Source organism: Lepus europaeus, chromosome 14 (genome assembly GCF_033115175.1).
Source record: "Lepus europaeus isolate LE1 chromosome 14, mLepTim1.pri, whole genome shotgun sequence".
Lineage (NCBI taxonomy): Eukaryota > Metazoa > Chordata > Mammalia > Lagomorpha > Leporidae > Lepus > Lepus europaeus.
The window spans coordinates 39,158,727-39,181,058 of NC_084840.1; the positions used below are offsets into that span (position 1 = coordinate 39,158,727).

Here is a 22,332-nt window from a genome sequence, read left to right on the forward strand (position 1 = left end):
TTTCTCACCTCGGCATCTTGTGATCGGTGGTGATCAGTCTAATTGGCAGGATTTTATTTCTTACTGGTTCATAAAATGGTTAGGTACTGTACACACGTGGTGTCTTGGATGTGGGGAGTGCAGCTTTATTTGCTATGTTATGAAATGCACTGTGAGCAGACCTCACTTTGAAGTCACTTTAGGTGGACGAGTTCCAGAGGCTGAAGGGTGTGGGCTCAGGGAAGGCTGCTGTGCTCGGAGCCCGTGGAATCACCCCAGGTAACAGAGCTTTGCGCGGCACCTGGGAACCAGCATTTCCCCCATCTCACTTCCCACGTGGGAGGCTGCTGGCTTTGGTCCTGAGCCCTGAGAGGCAGCAAAGTCCTGGACATCATTTCTGGATTTTTTTTTTTTTATAATTGTCTTTTTTTTTTTTTCTTTTATGTCTCTAGTGAGTCCAGATACCAGAGATTGTCATCAACTTCCTCTTCAGGGCAGCAAGACTTTGAAAATGAGCTGGTTGGTATCCCAGGCATGGTCATGGCTGGGGGTGGGGACCGGCCGTGGTGATGGGGGGGGGGGCAGTTGTCCTCTTGGTTCAGCAGTGAATTTAGCCCTGAGTAGCAAGTTCTGGGGAAAGCGCCTTTCGGCACCAGTGCAGGCACCTGAACTTGGAAGAATCCCCAGGGGGAGCCTGCAGCTCCATGAATGTGAAAGCAAAACGGGCACAGCACCCCCTGGGCTTTGGCTCTTACCACACCTGTGACTTTGGTGCAGTTAATTATTGACTGGTCTGCTAGATTAGGAGCCAAGTGTGGGCAGGGGCCCTGCCTTTTCCAGCTCTGTTCTCTACTGGGACCTGGTAGGGGCTTAGTCATCGTTGAATGAATGATAGGCAAATATTTGTCTTTTTCCAGACTAGGAGCAGCGCCTCTCTGGCGAGGATTAAAGTGGGAAGGACAATAGAACCCCCAGATACGCCTTTCCCTCTCTGAACCCCACTCCAAGGGGCCGGCCAGAGCCGTAGGCTGGACTCCTCTCTTTTGTCCCACCGCTCATTTCATTCACTTTGAAACCATCAGATGTGCACCTGTGTGCTGTCTTCTGATGCCATCCTGGGGCTTCAGTGATTCTACGAGTTGTAGAGCTTGAGAGATTGTCTCAAGAATTCCAGGCAGGGCATGCTGGTGGCAAAGGACTGGTTCTCTGTCATGACTGGGCGGGGGCAGCTGGCAGGAACAGGGCAGAGATACAAGAGGAGGAAAGTGGTTACTTAGTGTCAAAGAGGAGGCTGACACCTGCCTCCCAGACACAGGTGTTGGAAGCCGATCCCCTCTCTCTCTTTGCAGGGATGCTGCCCCTGGCTGACTGCCATCTTCCGTCTGCAGTGAGTACCACAGGCAGCTGCTGGGGCCTGACTGGGTATTTGGCCAGCTGGGGAGAGAGCCAAGGTGCTGATCCTAAGATGGAGTCTCCTGGATATGTCTCAGTTCAGGTCCCAGACAGGACGTGGGGGCTGAGAACGAAGGTGACTCAGGCAGCCCTCAGCATCGGGGACACTGGGAATAGAGGCCTTGAGGATGGGAGCCTCGGTGCTGGAGGGTACGCAGAGCCTGCTGAAGTTCGGGGCCGCGCAGCTGCAGGTGGATCCCATGGGTTCTTGACAGTGGTCATGAACTTTATGTCAAGCTACTCAATGGAAACCCTGTGTTCATCTTTTTTTCTTTTTTTTTTTTTTCTTTTTTTAAGATTTATTTACTTACTTGAAAGGCAGAGTGCAGAGAAGGAGAAAGACAGAGAGAGAGAGAGAGAGAGAGAGAGAAAGAGAAAGAGAGAAAGAGAGAGAGAAAGAGAAAGAGAAAGAGAAAGAGAGAGAGAAAGAGAGAGAGAAAGAGAGAGAGAAAGAGAGAGAGAAAGAGAGAGAGAAAGAGGAAGAGAAAGAGAAAGATATCTTCCATCTGCTGGTTCACTCCCCAAATGCCTGCAACAGCCAGGGTTAGGCCAGGCTGAAGCCAGGAGCCTGGAACTCCCCTCTGGGTCTCTCATATGGGTGGCTGGCAGAAACCCGAGTACTTGGGCCATCATCTGCAGCTTTCCCAAGTGCATCAGCAGGGAGCTGGATGAGAAGCGCGGAGCAGCCGGCGCTCCATCCAGGCTCTGTGATGTGGGGTGTGGGCATCCCAGGCAGAGGTGTAACCTGCTGCACCACAGCGCCCGCCCTGGCACCTGTTCCTCTGTCATCATCATGCCTGAGCTGACTTTTTCTTTAGGCAGTCATTATTCTATTTAACACATTCCTTGTGGACGGAAGCTCTTCTAGCAGGTTTCCATGTCTTTGAAGTAGTGAAAAGTGGAGAAATAAAATACAGTAAGCTCATTTGGTTTTTCTCAAAACTTGGGGTCCATGGAGAGAAGTCTGAAAGATGTGGCTGGTGATTAAGCGCTGGTGAAAGTCGTCTCTCGTGGCAGGAGCTGGGAGTTGGAGCCCAGATGTGGGTCCTGGTCTGTCCCCTTGCCCCATTCCTTTGCATCTAAGGAGTCTTTGCTCTAGGGGGCGTGTTAAGTTGCACAGCACCAAGAACAGGAAAATGCAGCCAGTTAAGCTACCAGCAGCTGTAGCTGCAGGTGCGGCCCATTTACGAGGTGTTGAAATAGGAAAAGGGCGTCTTAGAATTGATGAACGATGGGGGTTGCAGGACCCTGGGTTACTCCCTCTCCCTGGGCCTCAGTTTCCCCAGCTAGCAGAGGAGGCTGAGGATAACCCATGCTTTAGTAAGTCAGGTAAACCAGTACGTGAGGGGGGAGGGGTGCTGTGCATGGGCAGGTTGGCCGGGGCTTGTTCCCAAGACAGAGGCCTGTGGGAGGGGCCGGTGGACTGAGCAGCTGCCCCTTCTCTGGCTGGCCGAGCCTGGACTCTGAGTTGGCCCAGAGCCTCCTAGCACTGGCAGGGAGGGGTGGAGCAGATCGCCTCCCCTCCCTGGGGGTGGGGGAGGGGAAGGCCTTGTTCACCTCTCCGCCCAGTTGCCTGAGGGGAGCCAGGGGACTGGGTGGGGCCTGGGGCTGGACACATCCCAGCCACATCTGGAATGAGACCAGCAGCTGTCTGGCTGTGGAGCAGGAGGTGCAGTCTGGGATGCGGTTCATACACCTCACCTCTGGCTCGGAGTGGTGGCTGGGCCTCCACCCTGGGCGTGGTGAAGGGGCTGAAGGGCCAGGCTCCAGTACACCGCAGCCCTGCTGTGACCCTCCACTTGTTTGCTTTCCTCTGTGTGAAAACACAGAGGGCTTAGCTCCCAAGACTACCATGTGGACTAGACGGGGTGATCCAGACGAGCCCCAGGGTGCCTGTCCTGTGCTTGCTAAGGCGGCGCCTGTGTCTCCGGCAGCGACGACCAGATTCTGCAGTGGTGTGGGGAGGACGCCATCCACTACCTGTCCTTCCAGAGACACATCATCTTCCTGCTGGTGCTGCTCAGCCTCCTGTCCCTGTGCGTCATCCTGCCCGTCAACCTCTCAGGAGACCTGCTGGGTGAGCTCCTGTCCCTGCCTGAGCGCCTGGGACCCGGGTGGGGGGCACAGCTCTCGGGAGGGGGCCCGTGGTGGCCAGCCTTTCTGGTGGGGGAAGGTGTCTTGAGGTGACCATCTGGTTAAAGATCTGGAAAACAGTGTACCCCAAACTCGGGATAAGAGCTAGGGCCCCTAATATCAGTTTTTGGTCCTATCTAAATAGGAGGGAAAAACTCCAAGACTTAGAGAACCGGGGACTTTGGGAGGGTGTTTTCTACTTTCCCACTCTCACCCAAATTAGGAGGTAGCAGTTGGGGGCACTGGGGAGTGTCTGTGGTGCTCAATGGGATTCCGAGTGCGGCTGCGGGTACCCACAGGCATCCGGCGCCTGAAATGCCATCCTGCGCCCACTTAGGGTGCCCGTCGTGCCCAGCCTTGGAGCTGGCAACAAACAGCTTAGGGTATTTGCTGTTTTCTTGAAACATCTTCAAAACAAAACAGAACACCTGAAGGCAAGATGAGTGCCCTGCCTTCGCCCGCGACAGTGGGTTGAGAAGTTGCTGGGGGCACCTTGCAGTAGGCAGGAGCCCCGACTGGGCCTGGCGTCCCTGGCACTGGGCACTGATTCTCCTCTGAGCTCCATGCGCCAAGGCCGGCCCCTCCTCTCGCACTGCGACCCTGCCACTAAGTCTCTGCTTCCTTTCAGACAAGGACCCTTACAGCTTCGGGAGGACGACGATAGCAAACCTGCAGACCGAGTGAGTGTTTGTGTCTGCGGCGGGCCGGAGGGGGTGCGTGGCTGGGTCCTGGCGGAAGGCAGAGCCTGGAGCCCCAGGGCCGCCGGAGGAGGTCTGGAGCAGTAGGCTGGGGTCTGCAAGCCACTGTGGTTGCCGTGCCCCTGGGCCTGGGCCTGGGCCTGGAACACCGCAGGCTGCTGCCGTGGCGGGTAAAGGGGGCTCCAGAACAGGGAGGCCCCAGGGATCTGGAGTTCATTTGTCAGCACCGGCACTCTCGGTGTTCCTGGTGGGCAGAGGGCCGTAGGCCATACAGCCTCTGTTGGAGGCACCTGTTGGGGTGAAGCTTCTCGCCCCCCGGTTCAGGGCCCACTGGGAGCACCCTGGTCCCACCACTGCTGACGCAGGCGCTGTCCCCTCAGCAACGACCTCCTCTGGCTGCACACCGTCTTTGCCGTCATTTACCTCCTGCTCACCGTGGGCTTCATGTGGCACCACACCCGGTCCATCAAGTACAAGGAGGAGAGCCTGGTACGTGCGGCTGGGGGCTGGGGAGGGAAGGGCCTCGCAGCCTGAGGCCGCGGTGCCGGGACAGCACCGAGCCGGCCTGCGCACTCTGCTCCCACTGGGCTGTGACAGGCTTTTTTCGTGTTCTAATTTCCTGGTAGGTTGTTATAAATTTGGAACATCCCCTCCACCCCTGGGCCCCGCCCTGTCCTTTGCCCTTTGACCTGTGGGGTCTGGGCAGTGCTTGCTGAGGTTAAGTAAAGAAGTGTGGGTGAGAGCAGCCCCTTTGCCTCACAGCTTGGCGGGGCGGGGAGTCCTGCCACGTGGGGCCCTGCATGGGGCCTGCTCCGATCTGCTGGGGGACCCGTTTGAGTGACTTCCTCCCCCGGGTGCCCTCTCCGTCTCCTGCCATCAGAGGGGCTCCCGGCGTTGCTTTGGAAGTGGACTCTCCAGCCTGGCAGAGGTGCTTGGCAGATACCGTGCCTGGGCTTTCCCAGCCTTGCAAGCAGAAAGCCCCGGCCCTGCGCGTTCCCAGTGCTGCCTTGGGAGAGGCTGGCTGGGGTGGGAGCCTGGCCCCTGTGCGCTGGCCGGCACCCGAGACTTTCCTTGCTGCTGCCGCCTCCTGCAGGTGAGGCGGACCCTGTTCATCACCGGACTCCCCAGGGAGGCCAAGAAGGAGACTGTGGAGAGCCACTTCCGGTGAGCAGGACTCCTGGATGGAAGGGTTGCTGAGTCTCCTCCAGGTGGGGCCGCCACAGTCCCTCGGGCAGGCACCTTACAGGAGCCCTTGCACCTTCTACCTGGCATCCAGGTGACATCAGAGAAGGACCTGGCCCTGCCACGCTGGTGTCAAATGGCTGCCATGTGCTGGCTCTGCTGGGAGCGTGAGAGAGACAAGGCTGGGGTGGCCCCAGTGCAGGCTGGGAGAGGCACAGTACAGGGGGGAGAAAATGCCTGCCCTGAGGTTCTCAGTGACACCTGAGGGAGTCACCTTGCAGAATAGGCACACGGGAGTGGAGGCTGTGTGCCAGCCTGCAGGGCGGGAGCCTGAGCCGGGGCAGGGCCTCAGGGCCATGTGTGTCTGCGGGTTTATCCAGAGCCGCGTCTCCTGCAGCCCCCGGGGAGCATGGGCACCAGCAGCGGCTGCGCGTGGAGGATGGCTTGGAGACTGGGAGGAAGGCCTGGGGTCCTTGTGGGAGTAAGCACTGGGGCTGGGCTGGGGGTCTAGTGCCCCAGAGGGCTCCCAGATGCTGCGCTGGAGGACTCGAAGACCTGCCTTGAACGCTGCGGATCAGTTCACTGGGCGCAGCCACTCACTTGTCTGCATAGGTTCCATTTAATTTTGTGCCGCTTATGAGGAAAGCACTCAGTGAGTTATTAGGTATCAATAGAATCATGCAGTGAATGTTGAAAATGCATTCTTCAGAAACCCCAAGTGTTGTAGAGATGCTCACTTAGATGCGAATACTCGTTACGGAAATCGTGTTGCCCACAGTTGCCTGCTCTGTACCGTCTGGAAACCATAGTACCACTTAGCTGTGCATTAAGCAGAAAAGAGTCCCCTGTACCCCGAACATCATGGAGTCCCTCTCTCCCTGTTCAGGAAGCTTCTTAGCTCTGCCGTGGTCTGTGGGGAGTGGTGCGTGGATTGCTTAAACTGCGGCTCGTTCTCGGCACTCTTATGGGGCCCTAAGACTGTTCCACTGATTTCTTAAAAAAATTTTTTTTGTTAAGATTTGTTGATTTATTTGAAAGGCAGAGTTAAAGAGGAGAGAGAGAGAGAGAGAGAGAGAGAGAAAGAAAGAGGAGAGAGAGAGAGAGATCTTCCATCCGCTGGTTCACTCTCCAAATGGCTGCAGTGGCTGAGGCTGGGATAGGCTGAAGCCAGGAACTAGCTGGATTGAAAGTGGAGTAGCTTAACCCCCACCCCACAGAGCTGGCCCCTGCCCCAGTAATTGAGTGACTGACATGTATGTGGGCTGTGTCTCTCATAAAATGTAAGTTTGTCCAGGCTCTGTTCCCAGCACCTAGAATAATAATAGGTTGCGATTTATTTATTTATTTTTAATATTTTATTTATTTATTTATTTATTTTTGACAGAGTGGATAGTGAGAGAGAGAGACAGAAAGGTCATCCTTTTTGCCGTTGGTTCACCCTCCAATGGCCGCTGTGGCTGGCACATCATGCTGATCCGAAGCCAGGAGCCAGGTGCCTCTCCTGGTCTCCCATGCGGGTGCAGGGCCCAAGAACTTGGGCCATCCTCCACTGCCTACCCGGGCCATAGCAGAGAGCTGGCCTGGAAGAGGGGCAACCGGGATAGAATCTGGCACCCCAACTGGGACTAGAACCCGGTGTGCCAGTGCTGCAAGGTGGAGGATTAGCCTGTTAAGCCATGGCGCCAGCCTTAATATTTATTTGAGGGGCCAGCACGGTGGCACACTAGGTTAATCCTCCACCTGCAGCACTGACATCCCATATGGGTGCCAGGTTCTAGTCCTGGTTGCTCCTCTTCCAATCCAGCTCTCTGCTGTGGCCCAGGAGGGCAGTGGAGGATGGCCCAAGTGCTTGGGCCTCTGCACCCGCATGGGAGACCAGGAAGAAGCACCTGGCTCCTGGCTTCAGATTGGCGCAGCACCGGCCGTAGCGGCCATTAGGGAGTGAACCCTAATGGATAAAGGAAGACCTCTCTCTCTCTCTCTCTCACACTGTCTGTAACTCTACCTGTCAAATAAAAAAATAAAAATCTTAAAAAAAATTTATTTATTTGAAAGGCAGAGTTAGAAAGGGAGAGAGAAATCTTTTATCTATTGGTTCACTCCCCACAATGGCTGAAGCCAGGTCTCTCTCGGGTGCAGCTGCCCAAGCACTTGGGCCATCCTCTGCTGCTTTCTCAGGCGCATTAGCAGGGAGCTGTATTAGAAGTGGAGCAACTGGCACATTAACCAGTGCCCATATGAGATGCCGGCATCTTGGGCTGTGGCTTTACCTGCAGTGCCACAGTGCCGGCCCCGTGTAGGTTGGGCTTTATGTGGTTCTGAGTGTGTGGTGAGGGGGTGATGCGTGGGGGCTATGACCATTGACCTTGGGCACAAGCCGCTTCACCTCTGTGGGCCTCCACTTTCTCATCTGTAAAATGAGGGCAAAACCTCAGATTATGATGAGGATTAAGTAATTCAGATCGTGACGACACCTGGCCAGCGATGAGTATGTATTTTGTGATTGTTGCTATGTGCATAGACATTTTCTGGTTTGAGAATCTTTTGCTTTCCTTAGACCCTCTAAAAGGTCTGTGACGTTCAAAAAGGTTACAGCCTCGATAGTGTTTCAGTGATGGCCAGGGCAGGTGCTGACCTGGAGCAGACGATGACTCTGCTGCGGTGGTCGGAGGGGAAGGGAGTCCGCCGGCTGAAAGCCGAGTGGGTGGAAACGTCCCCACCGCCAGCAGTGACTGCGTACCCTTGAGAAAGGCCTATTTGTGTTCAATTCCAAACTGCTTCCCTCTGGGAGAATAAAAAAAGAGCGAGGAGGTCTCGGACGGCCCAGAAGCAAGCTTGGGGACGAGGGCACTCTCCTGCCGAGGGTTCTCTTTTACAATGGCTGCTTTTGCTTCTGGCTGGCGCTGGCCCCAGGGACGCGTACCCCACGTGTGAGGTGCTGGATGTGCAGCTGTGCTACAACGTGGCCAAGCTGATCTACCTGTGCAGAGAGAGGTAAGGGAGCGGCGGTGGGCAGGCTGGGTGCTTTCCGACCCTGCCCCCTGCCCTGATGCCCACCTCCTCCTGCTGGCCTAGGGTCCCTCAGCTGGGAGGGGAAGAGGGGTGTGCCCTGCCTCCTTGTTTTGGAAAGATGTTCTTTCTTGGCCACTGGTGGTTGAGCCATGGATATGGGGTCAGGGCCACAGGACTGGATCTGAAGTTTGTGCCCCTCAACTCCCCCCCACCCCCCTGCAGAAAGAAGACCGAGAAGAGCCTGGCCTATTACACAAACCTGCAGGTGAAGAGCGGCCGGCCCACCCTCATCAACCCCAAGCCCTGTGGCCAGTTCTGCTGCTGTGAAGTCCGCGGGTGTGAGCGGGTAAGGGCCCCACAGCCTCCCCCACTGGGAGTGGGGCCCCGACGCCCGCACGGGGCCACCTCATTCCCCGGGGCTGTGTCTGCTGGCAGGAGGATGCCATCTCTTACTACACACGCCTGAAGGAGAGGCTGCTGGAGAGGATCACCGAGGAGGAACGCCGGGTCCAGGACCAGCCCCTGGGCATGGCCTTTGTCACTTTCCAGGAGAAGTCCATGGCCACCTAGTGAGTGTGGGCATCCCGGGCCCTGAGTTGGCTGACTCCCTGTCCCCTTCTCTTGGGTAGAGATGGTGCCACCTTCGCTCCTTGTGTTTGAGACAGCTGGTGGGGGCCGGGCATGGGCGGTGGACATGGACTGGGTGATTCTAGCTGACCCCCTCCTGGACTGCTGTGGCCTGGCCCTGCCGCCGGGCTCTTGCCAGCAGCCCCAGGGGTCATCCCAGTGGCTCTGTGCCCCATACTCTGCCAGGTGGGGTAAGTACACCTCCTTTGTAGGTACCTGCTCAGGAATGCAGGGCCTCCTCCTGTCTATGGATCCTGCCTCTCACAGACGACACGCTGCAGGGGAAGGCCTCTGGGCTGCTTCAGGGCACCCTTGACTATGGAAGCCTGGAGCTCAAAGCTCATCAAGTGTCCCCTCACCCTGGGAGCAGCAGGGGCTGGGGTGGGGACAAAGATGCAGAAAGGGCAATCCGGTGCCCCCTCCCCTGCCCTCCCTGGGTCAGGCATGGTGGCCCTGGGGACCATCTCCCAAGGTTCCCTGCAGGAGTAGTAGGAGATGGTTCTCTTTTTCGAAGATTTATTTTATCTATTCTAAAGGCAGTTACAGAGAGAAGGGGCTCTTCCACATGTTGGCTCCACATGTTGGCTCATACCCCACATGGCTGCAATGGCCAGGGTTGGGCCAGGCTGAAGCCTGAAATTATCCGTGTAGGAACATGGATGACATGGGACCAAGCATTCGGGCCACCTGCTGCTGCTTTCCCTGGTACATGAGCTGGGAGCTGGATGGAAAGCAGGCAGCCAGGACTTGAACCAGCGCTCTGATCTGGGATGCCATTGATGCACACAGCGGCGTAGATCAGTGCACCACAGTGCTGGCCCAGGAGGGGTGTTCTGTTATAGGAGTCAGGGCTGGCGGCTGCTTCTTAGGAGGCTAAAGAGGGAGCGAGAGGGAGCCACTGAGATGAGAAGGCTGAGGCGGGAGTGCTGCGGAGGGAAGTTAGGGAACAGGAAGTGTGATCTGGTGCTGTTCTCAGGGCCGGGCCCCAGAGAAGGAGTGGGAAGGAGAAGGCGCTGGGCTGGCAGCAGGATTGAGTCAGAGCTGCAGCTGCGTGGGCAGAGTGGCAGGGCTGGGCCCTAGAGGAACCCTGTGTTGGGGGGCTCAGACCAGTGGGGGGCACGGCACCTGCCTTGTAGAAGCCTCCCTTTCCTTACCTGTAGGGGCAGATGGCGGGCTCTTGGCTGCAGGGTTGTCCTGAGGGTGTACAGAGTTGCCATGCTTGTCCCTCTTTGGGAGCGATCATTATAGCGATAGGAGAACAGGAAGGAAAGATCCGGTGCCTCAGAGCCGGCCCTCTCCCCGGTCTGTGTTTGCCACGTGTGCGTGGTGCCCCAGCCACGTCTGCCTTTATACAGCATCCTGAAAGACTTCAATGCCTGCAAGTGCCAGGGCCTCCACTGCAAGGGGGAGCCCCAGCCGTCCTCCTGCAGCAGGGAGCTGTGCACCTCCCGGTGGGCCGTCGCCTTCGCTGCATACCCTGAGGACATCTGCTGGTGAGCTCTGGGGCTGGGGAGGGGGCCTCGAGAGGCCTGGGCTCCTGGCGGGGGCTGGCGTGTCCCCTGGAGCACAGGTACAAGCTGACCTCCTGTGCCGCGATGACTGGGTGTCTGCCCCTGGTGCGTCCCTCCCTTGTGACTCCCTGGCCGGCAGAAATGTGATACAAGCTGCCCATGTCATTTAAAATCTCCCAGGAGCCTTGCTGGAAAGCGAAAGGAAACAGTTGCAATTAATTTTCATCCTGTATCTCTCCCAGTACAGTGTGTCTCTTATCTGCAAGGGATACATTCCCAGACCCCGGGGGATGCCTGCGACTGTGGGTAGCAGCAAGCAAGCCCCATTTGTACAGCACTCTGACACTCTCTGGGGTACCCAAGTTGCCAGCATTACCACTCCTGTGCCTCGGGGCCATTATTAAGGAGATGAGGGTCACTTGAACACAGTAAGCACTGCGCCACTGTGACGGTAGCCCTGACAACCCAGGCAGTGATTAAGTGGCTAGTGGACAGATAGTGAATACTCTGGACAAGGGGTGATTCACATCCCAGACATTGAGATTTCATCATACTGCTCAGAACAACGTGCAACTTAAAACATGCATGTTTATTTCTGGAATTTTCCATGAACATTTTTGGACCTCATTTGCCTGGGCTGAAACCATGGACGATGACACTGCAGATAATGGAGGACTACTGTATACTCAGAATATTAATCATCTCAACATAGAATCAACTTTGTTTAATTAGGGTTGTTTTTCTTTTTAAAGATTTATTTTTTTTATTTGAAAGAGTTATACAGAGAGGAGAGGCAGAGAGAGGGAGAGGTCCTCCATCCGATGGTTCACTCCCCAGATGGCCACAATGGCCAGAGCTGTGCTGATCTGAAGCCAGGAGCCAGGAGCTTCCTCCAGGTCTCCCACATGGGTGCAGGGGCCCAAGGAATTGGGCCATCTTCTACTGCCTTCCCAGACCATAGCAGAGAGCTGGATCAGAAGTGGAGCAGCTGGATCTCGAACCGGCACCCATATGGGATGCCAGCGCTTCAGGCCATGGCATTAGCCCACTGCACCACAGCACTGGCCCCTGTCTGTTTTTTAAGCACTCCTTTTCATGTTTTGTTTTGGGAGCTTGTGTATTTTATTCCCGAGTGCCTCAGTTTAGACCAGTGACTTTCCAAGTGGCTGTGGCTATCATTTTGGACAGTGCAGTCTGAGGTTGGGCAGCAGCCTGGCATCAGGCTGGTGAGGGGCCCACGTCCACACTGCCATGCGCAAGCCAAGGTGCCATGCAGAGGTGAGGGCAGCCCCAACAGAAGCCCTGGCACATTGGCCTGTGTGGCCCTGCCTCGGTGGTTATATAGAATAGATGTCAGGTACTCAGGTACCCAGGTGCTGGCTCAGCCTGTCATGGTTTTGCTGTTTGGTTCAGGGGCTTCCCGAGCTTGGGTTTGGGGTGTGGGTGTGCTCTGGGTGGGAGTGAGAGGCGGGGGCAGCTTCCAGCTGTGCCTTTGCTCCTCTGTCCCTGCCTCCCTGGCAGAGGCACCAGGCCCTGTTGGGAAGAATGTGCCACTGGCCACAAAGCATTGCAGGTGTGTCCAGGAGCTGCCACACAGGGGCTCATGTGGTCTGCTTGGGTGCTCATGGCATCCCCTTGAAAGGGTCTCTTGCTGGGGAGCTGGGTCCGGGGCAATGATGTATTTCCTCTGAGCTCCCTGGGGCCTGAGATTTGGCCTTTCTGGAAGTTGGGGCAGAGAGCTTGCCTGTACCCCTGAGGCCCAAGGGAGCCCCCAGCCAGGGTTCCTGGGCCTGCCTATATTTGACCTCTGTGTATGTGTGTATGCATGTGCACTTAGCTGACAATGTACAATTTTTTTAAATTTATTTACTTGAAAGTGTTAGAGATCTTCCATCTCTGCTGGTTCACTCCACAGATAACCACAACAACCAGTTCTGGGCCAGGCTGAAGCCAGGAGCTTCATCTGGGTCTCCCATGTAGGTGTCAGGGACCCAAACATGGGCCATTAGCAAGGAGCTGGATGGGAAGTGGAGCAGCTGGGACTTGAACCAGTGCCCATATGGGATGCTGGTGTTGCAGGCGGCAGCTTTGCCCACTGTGCCACAATGCCAGCCCCCATGTATCTGACCTTCTGACACCCTGAACCATAGGCACTGTTGGCCTCACAGGGCCTAAGTGTGGGCGATCAACCTGCAGGCCCCTGTACCCCCGCCCTCTGCAGGAAGAACCTCTCCGTCCAGGGCCTCCGCTGGTGGCTCCAGTGGTTGGGCATCAACTTCGTCCTCTTCGTGGGGCTGTTTTTCCTGACCACGCCCTCCATCATCCTGTCCACCATGGACAAGTTCAACGTCACCAAGCCCATCCATGCACTGAATGTGAGTGGCCATGCTGGCGAGGGCTGGTCAGAAGAGGGTGGGTAGGAGGTGGACAAGGCTGAGGGGCATAAGGGAAACTGAGCCTGGAGGCCACGTCCCTCAGCTCACGTCTGTGTGCATGGCTCTGTTAATCATGACATCTTTGTAGTAACGCCCAAAACACGTTTTTAATGGGATCAGGCCAATGCTCAGCAGTGGGAATGAGTATGTCCAGACAGACAAAACGTTAGGCACCCATTAAAGATGGTGTGGGCTTTGTGGCAAACCCGGGGCTTCAGCTAAAAGCAGAATGCAAAGTTGTCTCAAAGCGATGGTTCCAGCCAGTGACGTGGGCACATGGGGACACCACGGGGGGGGGGGGGGGGAAATGAACGGAGCTTCTGTGTTTGGGGTGGGCTGGAGCACAGATGATTCCTCCTAGATTTTAGTTTCTGTTAATCATTTGTATGTCTTGTGTTCTGTTTGCCAGTTATTTCCAAGAATCTTACATGGCTCAGTGAGACCACAGCTTAATGCCCTGTATCTCTCTTTTCCCTCTTCCGTTGGCATTTGGCTGATCATCCTCCGAGAAAGCTCCCTAGCAGGGGACCTAAGGTCCCAGTTGGTCTTTGCCACTTCCCCCTAGGGAACTCTGAGCCTTGGTTTTTCACCCGAGACAGGAGCTGAGGTGGCAGCGGCATTACACCCGCCAGGTGGTTGTGCTGACGGTCGAATGGGCCGGGGTGCTGGGCGCTCTCACCTGACCTGCGGTGTGATAGCAGCTCCCTGGGGTACCCGAGGCTGATCAGCGTTCACTCCTCTGCTGATCTTGTGACCTGGGGACAGGCCTGTTCTTGTGAGGAAGGGTCTTCTTTGTCTGTTTAACACAAAACACATATTCTGCTTTTGTTGATTCCAGTTTTTTTTTTTTTTAAAGATTTGTATTTATTTGAGAGGTAGTTAGAAAAGAGGGAGAGAGGTTTTCCATCCACTGGTTCACTCCCCAAATGGCCACAATGGCCAGAGCTGGGCTGATCTGAAGCCAGGAGCCAGGAACCAGGAGCTTCTTCCAGGTTTCCCATGCGGGTGCAGGGGCCCAAGCGCTTGGGCCATCCTCTACTGCTTTCCTAGGCCATCACAGGGAGCTGGATCAGAAGAGGAGCAGCCGGGACACAAACCAGCACCACATGAGATGCTGTTGTTGCAGGCAACAGCTTAACCTGCTGTGCCACAACAGCAGCCCCAGTAAAGCAAAAATTTAAAGATGATTGCAAAGCCACTCTAAAAATAGAAACTTTGGAAACTTCATATCCCTTGATCTTCTATAATTTACTTACTTTTATCTAATTCAGTGGTATTAGAAATGGGCCTTAATTAAGTCTTCTCAAAGTATACCTCTCAGTTTACAAACAAAATCTTTTTATCTTTGAAAATTTATTTTATTTGTTTGAAAGGCAGAGTTAGAGAGAGAGGGATTTTGATCCATCCTCCATCCATTTTCTGGTTCAGTCCCCAAATGGCCGCAATGGCTTGGGCTGGGCCAGGCTAAAGCCAGGAGCTTCATCCAGGTCTCCCGTGTGGGTGCAGCGGCTCAAGCTCTTGGCCCATCTTCTGCTGCTTTCCCAGACACTGAAGCAGGGAGCTGGATTGGAAGTGGAGCAGCTGGGACTTGAATCAGTTCCCACGTGGGTGGCAGTGTCTCAGGTGGCTGTTTAATCAGGCCGCGGCGCTGGCCCCAGAAAATTGCCTTAAGTTCATTTGATCAGTGAAAGCAGTAAGTTACCCAGGTCATGTAAGTACAGTAACAAATAGAAGCAGCATCAGCAGGATTTGGGGCAAATGCCAGAGTCCTGTAAGCTGCAGCCGCACCAGGGGAGCCGGGCAGGCAGGCGAGCAGCCCTGGCCTGGAGCAGGGGAGCCGGGTGGGCAGAGGGCAGCCCTGGCCCCCAGAGTTCGCTCTGCCTTGGCATCAGTGGCTTTGTGTGAGGAAGGGAGGGTCTCTAATCCGGTCCATCGGGTAAGAGGAATTGAGTTGAAGGTGCACTTGCTTCACTGCCGAGAACCAGGCAGGCAGAAGGTGGCGCTATGGTGTAGTCCACCACACTGAGCGGGAAGGGTGACCCAGCGCTGCCCCCGGGTCACTCGGAGCTCCTGCAGGCGCGCTCTGACCTTGTCTTCCAGAACCCCGTCATCAGCCAGTTCTTCCCCACCCTCCTGCTGTGGTCCTTCTCGGCCCTGCTGCCCTCCGTCGTCTACTACTCTACCCTGCTGGAGTCCCACTGGACCAAGTGAGTGCCGGCGGCCTCTGGCCCTGCCCCCCGCCCCCGCCCCGGGCAGCGGTCCCCGGCGTTTGTGGTCACCTCTGACTTCCCGCAGGTCGGGGGAAAACCGGATCATGGTGACGAAGGTGTACATATTCTTGATCTTCATGGTGCTGATCCTGCCCTCCCTCGGCCTCACCAGGTACACGGTGCGGCCTCTCACACTGACCAAGAGACTCAGAGTCATGGGGGGGGGGGGGTGGAAATGCCTTTGGAGGCAGGGGGTCATGCTGTGCCCGTGAGCGGTGTGGGTGTGGCCGAGAACCTGCGCAGCTCTCGAGAGCCAGCCTGTTCAGAGGAGAAGCAGTGGAAGACACGTGCAGGGGTCACACGGACTGTCCCGAGACGATCACTTACGGGGTGCGTTTGTTTTTCAGTCTGGACTTTTTCTTCCGGTGGCTCTTTGACAAAACTTCCTCAGAGACCTCTATCAGGTTGGAGTAAGTATATCAGCCAAGTTGTGTTCCAGAGCCGCGGGCCTGGGGAAAAGTCTCAGAGGGGCTCCAGCATGGGCCATGGTGGGGAGGGTGTGGCCGGGCCTCAGAACAGCATCTGACACCCCCACCCCATCTCCCCAACCCCCAACCCAGCCCTGAGAAAGCAGGGGGGTCCAGCGCTTCCCCATCCACCTCTCAGGCTCTACGCACACTGCGAGCTGACCCACTTTGCACTGCAGAAATGTGCCTGATCCCTCAGGCCAAAACGCAGTTAGAGGCAGTCTCAGCCATGCTTCCTGAGCCTCTGGGGAGAAGGGCCGGTGGGGTCTCAGTGGTGCCGGGGAAAGGGGAGGTCAATGGCAGGGAGGCGTGGCAGCAGTGTCATGTGACCCTGATGGCCATTTGAGCTCACCCCACACCCACCTAATGGGGAGAGCTAAATGCCTTTTTTTTTTTTTTTTTTTGGTAAGATTTATTTATTTATTTGAAAGAGCTACAGAGAGAGAGAGAGAGAGAGGGAGAGACTCCATCTACTGGTCCAGTCCCCAGATGGCTGCAAAGGCCAGGCTAAAGCAGGGAGCTGGAAGCTTCATCCGGATTTCCCATGTGGGCACAGGGGTCCCAAAAACGTGGGCCATCTTCCACTGCCTTCCCAGATTTGTTAACAGAGAGCTGGACTGGAAGTGGAGCAGCCAGGACTTGAACCCGCCCCCACGTGGGATGCCAGCACCTGCTATGCCACAGTGCTGGTCCCTAGCTAACTGCTTTATACATCTTTAATTCATTTAGCCTTTTTTCAAATGCAATTTTTTAAAAAAAAAAAATCTTTTTATTTGAAAGGTGGAGATATCTCCCATCTGCTGTCTCCCAGGATACACATTAGCAGTAAGGTAGATTGGAAGTGAATGGCTGGGACTTGAATCAAGCACTCCAGTGTGTGATGTGAGTGTCCCAAGTGTTGACCTGAGTGCTACACCAGACGCCTGCCCCTTGGTTAACCTGTACAACTGTGAACTAGACACTCTTACCCTGTTTTATGTTTTTTTAAAAAAGATTTATTTATTTATTTGAAAGTCAAGTTACACAGAGGAGAGGCAGAAAGAGAGAGAGAGAGAGAGGTCTTCCATCCAATGGTTCACTCCCCAGTTGGCTGCAACGGCCAGAGCTGTGCCAATCCGGAGCCAGGAGCTGCTTCTGGGTCTCCCACATGGGTGTGGGTGCCCAAGGATTTAGGCCATCTTCCACTGCTTTTCCAGCCATAGCAGAGAACTGGATCAGAAGTGGAGCAGCCGGGACTTGAACCGGCACTCATATGGGATGCTGGTGCTTCAGGCCAGGGCGTTAACCCACTGCGCCACAGCATCGGCTGCTCTTACCCATTTTAAAGATGAGGAGACTGAGACTCAGAGGTACCCAGCTGGTTACGAGAGCTCGAAGTCAACCCCAGCCCCGACGGCACTGTTCTGCGGGTCCCAGCATAGGCCCTAGGGCTTGGGGTGGCCTCTTCCCAACGACCATGGACAGGAATCTGGGGCTTTCCTGGAGTGTGTTCTGGCCAGGCAGGCTGACGCCATGGAAGCTGGCAGTCAGACGCGTCCACTCTGCCGGCCCTTGTCTGGCTTCACGGTGACTTCCAGATGGCCAGACCCTGCAGCCACTCTGAGCCCTCCTCTTCTGTGCTCTCAGCCCCTCCTTGCTGAAATGCTGTCTCTCCTGGCCCTGCAGCTCAGCCCTCGGCCGTCCCTCCCAGCCTCACCTCCACAGCCCCTAGTAGGTTCTTTCGCATCTCACAACTCCAGACCTTGCATGCCCGAGGGCTCAGCCCTCTCTGGGTGGCCCTAGCTGGACCCAGGCCTTCAGGGCTGCACCACCACTCCTGAGCTAAAATACGCAGTTGGCACCCACGTCCGTAACTCCAGCCTGCAGCCCACACTCTCTGTCCACCGCTTGCATTTCAGTTCCCGGCATGTGGAGTTCTAGACTTTACCTCCCCTCACCAAACTCCTTTTACCCCCAAATCTGCTACTCCTCTGTGTTCCCCACTCCGTCGTGTTTTCCAGCGGGAGTTCTTGTCTCCCATCCTTCCTACCTCACCGTGTATGTCAGCAAAGGCCCCCAGCTCTGCATGGGCCGAGTCCAGAACTCCACCTGCCTCGCCACCTGCACACGACTGCCCCCTTGTTGCACCTGGATGGTGTCCACAGCCATCCCCGTGGTCTCCTGCCCGGCTGTGCCCTCTCCCCGACCCCTGGCCCCCTTCGGCCTCATGCTCCGGCTGTGCTGGCCTTGGTTTTATGCTCAGTGCCAGGTGCAGAGATGGGCTGAGTGAGGGGTGGGGCTAAAGCCTCCCTATGTGCTGGCAGCCCCTGCCCAGCCCAGGGCCCTTCCTCTCCCTCTGCTCTCCGCTCACAGACCCCACCTGGGTCCCCAGGTGCGTCTTCCTCCCTGACCAGGGTGCCTTCTTTGTGAACTACGTCATCGCCTCGGCCTTCATCGGCAATGGCATGGAGATGCTGCGGCTGCCGGGCCTCATCCTCTACTCTTTCCGCATGGTCATGGCCAAGACGGCCGCCGACCGCAGGAACATCAAGCAGGTGCTGCTCCGGGGTGTGGGTGGGGCTGTGTCTCTGACCCGCTTTGGGCCAGGTGCTGAGCTTGGTACTTCAGGCCAGGGGGGCTCCTGCAGGAACATACCATGTACCCCCCCCCCCAGCCTCCGCTCCCACTCACAGGCTGCAGGAGAGTGTTTGCAAGTTTTACGTTTTTTAAGATTGATTTGAAATGCAGAATGATGGGAGAGACAATTATCTCCCACATACTAGTTAGATTACGCCCTCAGATGGCTGGAACAGCCCAGGCTGCGCCATCCTGAACACAGGAGCCAGGAACTCCATCTGGGTCTCCTACATGGTGACAGGGGCCCCAAGTCCTCGTGCCTTCCTCTGCTGCCTTCCCGGGCCCACTGGCAGGATGCTGGATCAGAAGTGGAGTAGCTGGGACTGGAACCCACACTCCAGTATGGGATGCCAGTGTTGCAAGTGGTGACTGAACCCACTGTGCCACACTGAAGCCCCAGGATTTTTGCATGTTCACGTTTGGTCACATACATACATATGAACAACTGGGACGCAGACTTCCTTCTCCACAGCGCCCGACCCCCCGTTTGTATACTTAGGATTACTGTGGATGTCGGAGCCCTTTTGGGCTTAGGGCAGGAGTCCCTAAAAGGGGTGGCTTGGGGCTCTTTCTCCTCTGCCAGGGGGGTACTGTGAGTGGGGAGGGGGCAGCGGCTACCTTCTTCTGTTTGCTCCTCAGCGCCCCTTAGGATGCAGGTGCTATTCATGCCGCTGTTTACAGCCCTGCAACTGAGCTGGCCCTGGGCTGGGGGGCCGAGCTCATGGCAGTCTGATGCCCGAGGCTTTGGGGAGTCGCTCTACAGCCCCTCCAGGGCTCACAGACCTGCTGGGTAGGATGATTAGAACAGGAAACGCTAGGAAAACGCGGCTCGCTCCGCCTCGGGAGTGGGGCTGGAGCAGGCCGGGAGGGATGGTCAAGCGGGAGAGGGCAGCCAGCTGTCTCGTTTCCCAAGCCCATTCCCACCCTCCACCCCCTTCAATCCTGTCCTCGCTTCACCATCTGGTGTGTGTGGAGGGTGTCTGGATGGAACCAGCCTGTGAGCTGCTCACCACTCCTCCCTCAGAACCAGGCGTCCGAGTACGAGTTTGGAGCCATGTACGCGTGGATGCTGTGCGTCTTCACTGTCATCATGGCCTACAGCATCACCTGCCCCATTATCGTGCCATTTGGTGAGTGCCACGGAGCTGGTCCCAGGGTACACGGACAGCCGATGTCACCCAGCCAGCCCCCCAGGGACAGTGGGAGCCCCCGAAAACAGGGTGGACCTCTTGTAGGCACCAGAACCGCAAGCTGCCAAGGACCACAGGTGACACCAATTTTATTTCATTGCTAAATGCATTCCTTCCACTGGCCTCCTGTGTGACCCCCCCTCAGTACTTCTGCTGCTGGCCTGCGGCTCTGTCCGGTGGCCTCATTGTTCTAGGTGTTTTGTTTGTTTATTTATTTATTTAAATGATCTATTTACTTGAAAGAGTTACAGAGAAAGAAGGAGAGACAGATCTTTCATCTGCTGGTTTACTCCTCAAATGGCTGCAACAGCCAGGGCTGGGCCAGGCCAAAGCCAGGAGCTTCATGTGTGTCTCCTGTGTAGGTGGCAGGGGCCCAAGCACTTGGGCCATCTTCTGCCGCTTTCCCAGGTGGATTAGCAGGGAGCAGGGCTGGATGCGCAGTAGCCAGGCCATGAACCAGCCCCCACAAGGGATGCTGGAGTTGCAGGTGGTGGCTTCCCCTGCTGCGCCACAGTGCTGACCATTCTTGGTTGGTCTTTAACAACATGTAGGACGACGTAATGATTGAAGCTCTCAAGTTGTTGTTCTGGTCTGGCCAGATGCCAGCGCCTCCATGTGGGCAATCCTGTTTAAATCTCACCCCGCCCAGGCAGGTCTTGAAGAACTTAAATTAGAAAGGAGGAGAGCCAGGACTTGAACTTGAGGACTGTTTGACTTTAAGGGCAAGGGTCTTGCCACTAAAATAAAACATCAAGAAATGGCAGACTGATGGAAGAAAACACAGAAAAACCCAGAACACCCAACAGACTCTTGCCAGTGACAGTTGAGGTTTAGGGATAGGAGGAAGTTTGTTTTCCCTGTAGACTCTATTGCGTGATTTAAAAAATATATAATTCTATACATAGAATATATAAAAATGCATAAAATAGATACTCCTTGAAAACATTTTTAGATGAAGTACTTTTCTATTAAGCCAAGACCTCACCCACCTTCTGTCCCAGGCTAGGAGTCAGACCTGTGGGTTTCTGACTGAGGGCAGAGGGGGCAGCCCGGGTGGGAGAAGCCGGGGGTGGGGGGGAGGCTCAGCATGGGAGGGGTCCCGGAAGACTGAGTCCAGGCATCTGCGAGTGACACCGCCCATTTCCCAAGAGGATCCTGGGATTTCAGAGTTGCACGGGGACAGAATGACAGAGAAAGGGGTGAGAGGGAGGAGGAGGGAAGCAGACACCAGCAGCCAGGATGTGCCTTTTGCCTGATGTTTGGTTTCTGCAGTAGAGCGCAGTCAGCCCCAGCCCCAAGCGGGCGAGCTGCCCCTAAGAGCAAAGGGCAGAGGCACGCCATGGTCCAGTGAGGTCCCAGCCCCTGGCCCCTCTCCGCAGGCCTCATCTACATCCTGCTCAAGCACCTGGTGGACCGGCACAACCTCTACTTCATCTACCTCCCGACCAAGCTGCAGAAGAGGATCCACTTTGCTGCTGTGAACCAGGCTTTGGCTGCTCCCATCCTCTGCCTCTTCTGGCTCTACTTCTTCTCCTTCCTGCGCCTGGGTGAGGGCCTTTTTGGAGCCAGGGTCCCAGCCCTTGGCCTTGCTTTCCCACCTCCACATGAGCCACTCAGATCTCTTACAATTTGGCGTCCAGTCAGAACATGTGCCCGGCGTGAGGGCTGGTTGGGTGTCCAATCCGAATGTGAAAACCCAGCTCCTGAGCTCCAAGCCTGGTAAGGCCAGCTCTTTGCCCCAGGCAGCCAGAGAGAGGGCAGTCCCAGAGGAGATGGAATGGCGGACCCAGAATGCTCTGTGGGGATGGTGGTAGAAGACACGCGGGATATCCTCTGCCAGGGGAGCCCCCATCCTGGGGTACCCAAGACCGGAGGGGACGGACCCAGCAAGGGTGCTGGCGAAATGCCATCACTTGGTGTCCCAACACCTGAAACTTGAAGAGGAAAAATGGGAGGGACACACCACGTGCCCCTGGAGCGAGGGGTTGGGGGAGACATCCCCCCCAGTTCCTGTGCTGGGCGTAGCCCTTTTCCTCAGCAGGGTGCTGGCACTGTGGGTTGCCTCCAAGGCGTGCATCTTTGTCCCCAGGGATGAAGGCCCCTGCCACCCTCTTCACCTTCCTGGTGGTGCTGCTCACCATCCTGGTCTGCCTGGCCTACACCTGCTTTGGATGCTTCCGGCACCTCAGCCCACTGAACTATAAGGTAGAGACACCTGCCGCCGCCCAGCCAAGACCCAGGAAGAGATAGGGAACGGGGGATGCACAGGGAGAAACCCCCACTATTGGTACAGTAGCCGACTTCTGGAGACTTTATCCCTGGGACAGGCGTGGGTCTGGATATGATGTGCGGCCCCTCCTCCCCCGCACCGCCCAACCGTTTCTGCTCCTGTGCGCCCCCGGCCCCCACCTTGGGCTGCTGCTGGGAGCCTGGTGCCAGCTGGGACTATTAATCTGGGCGTTAACAGTCTGTTGGGAGGATCTTAGCTCAGGAAGATCAGTTTTTGGTAAGTGTTGCAAGTTTTTGTTGTTGTCTGCAGACAGAAGAACCAACAAGTGACAAAGCAAATGAGGCCGAGGTCCACGTGCCCCCACCGTTCACAGTAAGTGACCTATGCTCCTTACGGCCCAGTGCGTGTCACCTGCCCTTGCTCTGGCTGTAAATCAGCTCCAGCCAGATGGGCCCTGGCACATGTGCCTTGATCCTCTCTTGCTAAGGTAGGAGTCCCTTGACCACATGGCAGGCAAGGTCTGAATTAAC

At 56.1% G+C, this 22,332-nt stretch overlaps 1 protein-coding gene across 2 annotated transcripts in view; it reads left to right on the plus strand.

Annotated features, from left to right (window-relative positions):
- TMEM63A (transmembrane protein 63A) overlaps positions 1 to 22,332 on the plus strand; it is a 31,163-nt gene that overhangs the window by 7,063 nt on the left and 1,768 nt on the right. For both annotated transcript variants that reach the window (XM_062210474.1, XM_062210475.1), the window contains exons 4-22: positions 432 to 498; positions 1,329 to 1,366; positions 3,366 to 3,508; positions 4,193 to 4,244; positions 4,643 to 4,751; positions 5,356 to 5,426; positions 8,358 to 8,438; positions 8,679 to 8,802; positions 8,892 to 9,025; positions 10,439 to 10,576; positions 12,816 to 12,969; positions 15,130 to 15,236; positions 15,325 to 15,411; positions 15,647 to 15,709; positions 18,138 to 18,300; positions 19,407 to 19,512; positions 20,952 to 21,119; positions 21,662 to 21,777; positions 22,112 to 22,174. In XM_062210474.1, the coding sequence (XP_062066458.1) occupies positions 432 to 498; positions 1,329 to 1,366; positions 3,366 to 3,508; positions 4,193 to 4,244; positions 4,643 to 4,751; positions 5,356 to 5,426; positions 8,358 to 8,438; positions 8,679 to 8,802; positions 8,892 to 9,025; positions 10,439 to 10,576; positions 12,816 to 12,969; positions 15,130 to 15,236; positions 15,325 to 15,411; positions 15,647 to 15,709; positions 18,138 to 18,300; positions 19,407 to 19,512; positions 20,952 to 21,119; positions 21,662 to 21,777; positions 22,112 to 22,174 (1,984 nt within the window). The remainder of the gene's footprint in view (positions 1 to 431; positions 499 to 1,328; positions 1,367 to 3,365; positions 3,509 to 4,192; positions 4,245 to 4,642; positions 4,752 to 5,355; positions 5,427 to 8,357; positions 8,439 to 8,678; positions 8,803 to 8,891; positions 9,026 to 10,438; positions 10,577 to 12,815; positions 12,970 to 15,129; positions 15,237 to 15,324; positions 15,412 to 15,646; positions 15,710 to 18,137; positions 18,301 to 19,406; positions 19,513 to 20,951; positions 21,120 to 21,661; positions 21,778 to 22,111; positions 22,175 to 22,332) is intronic.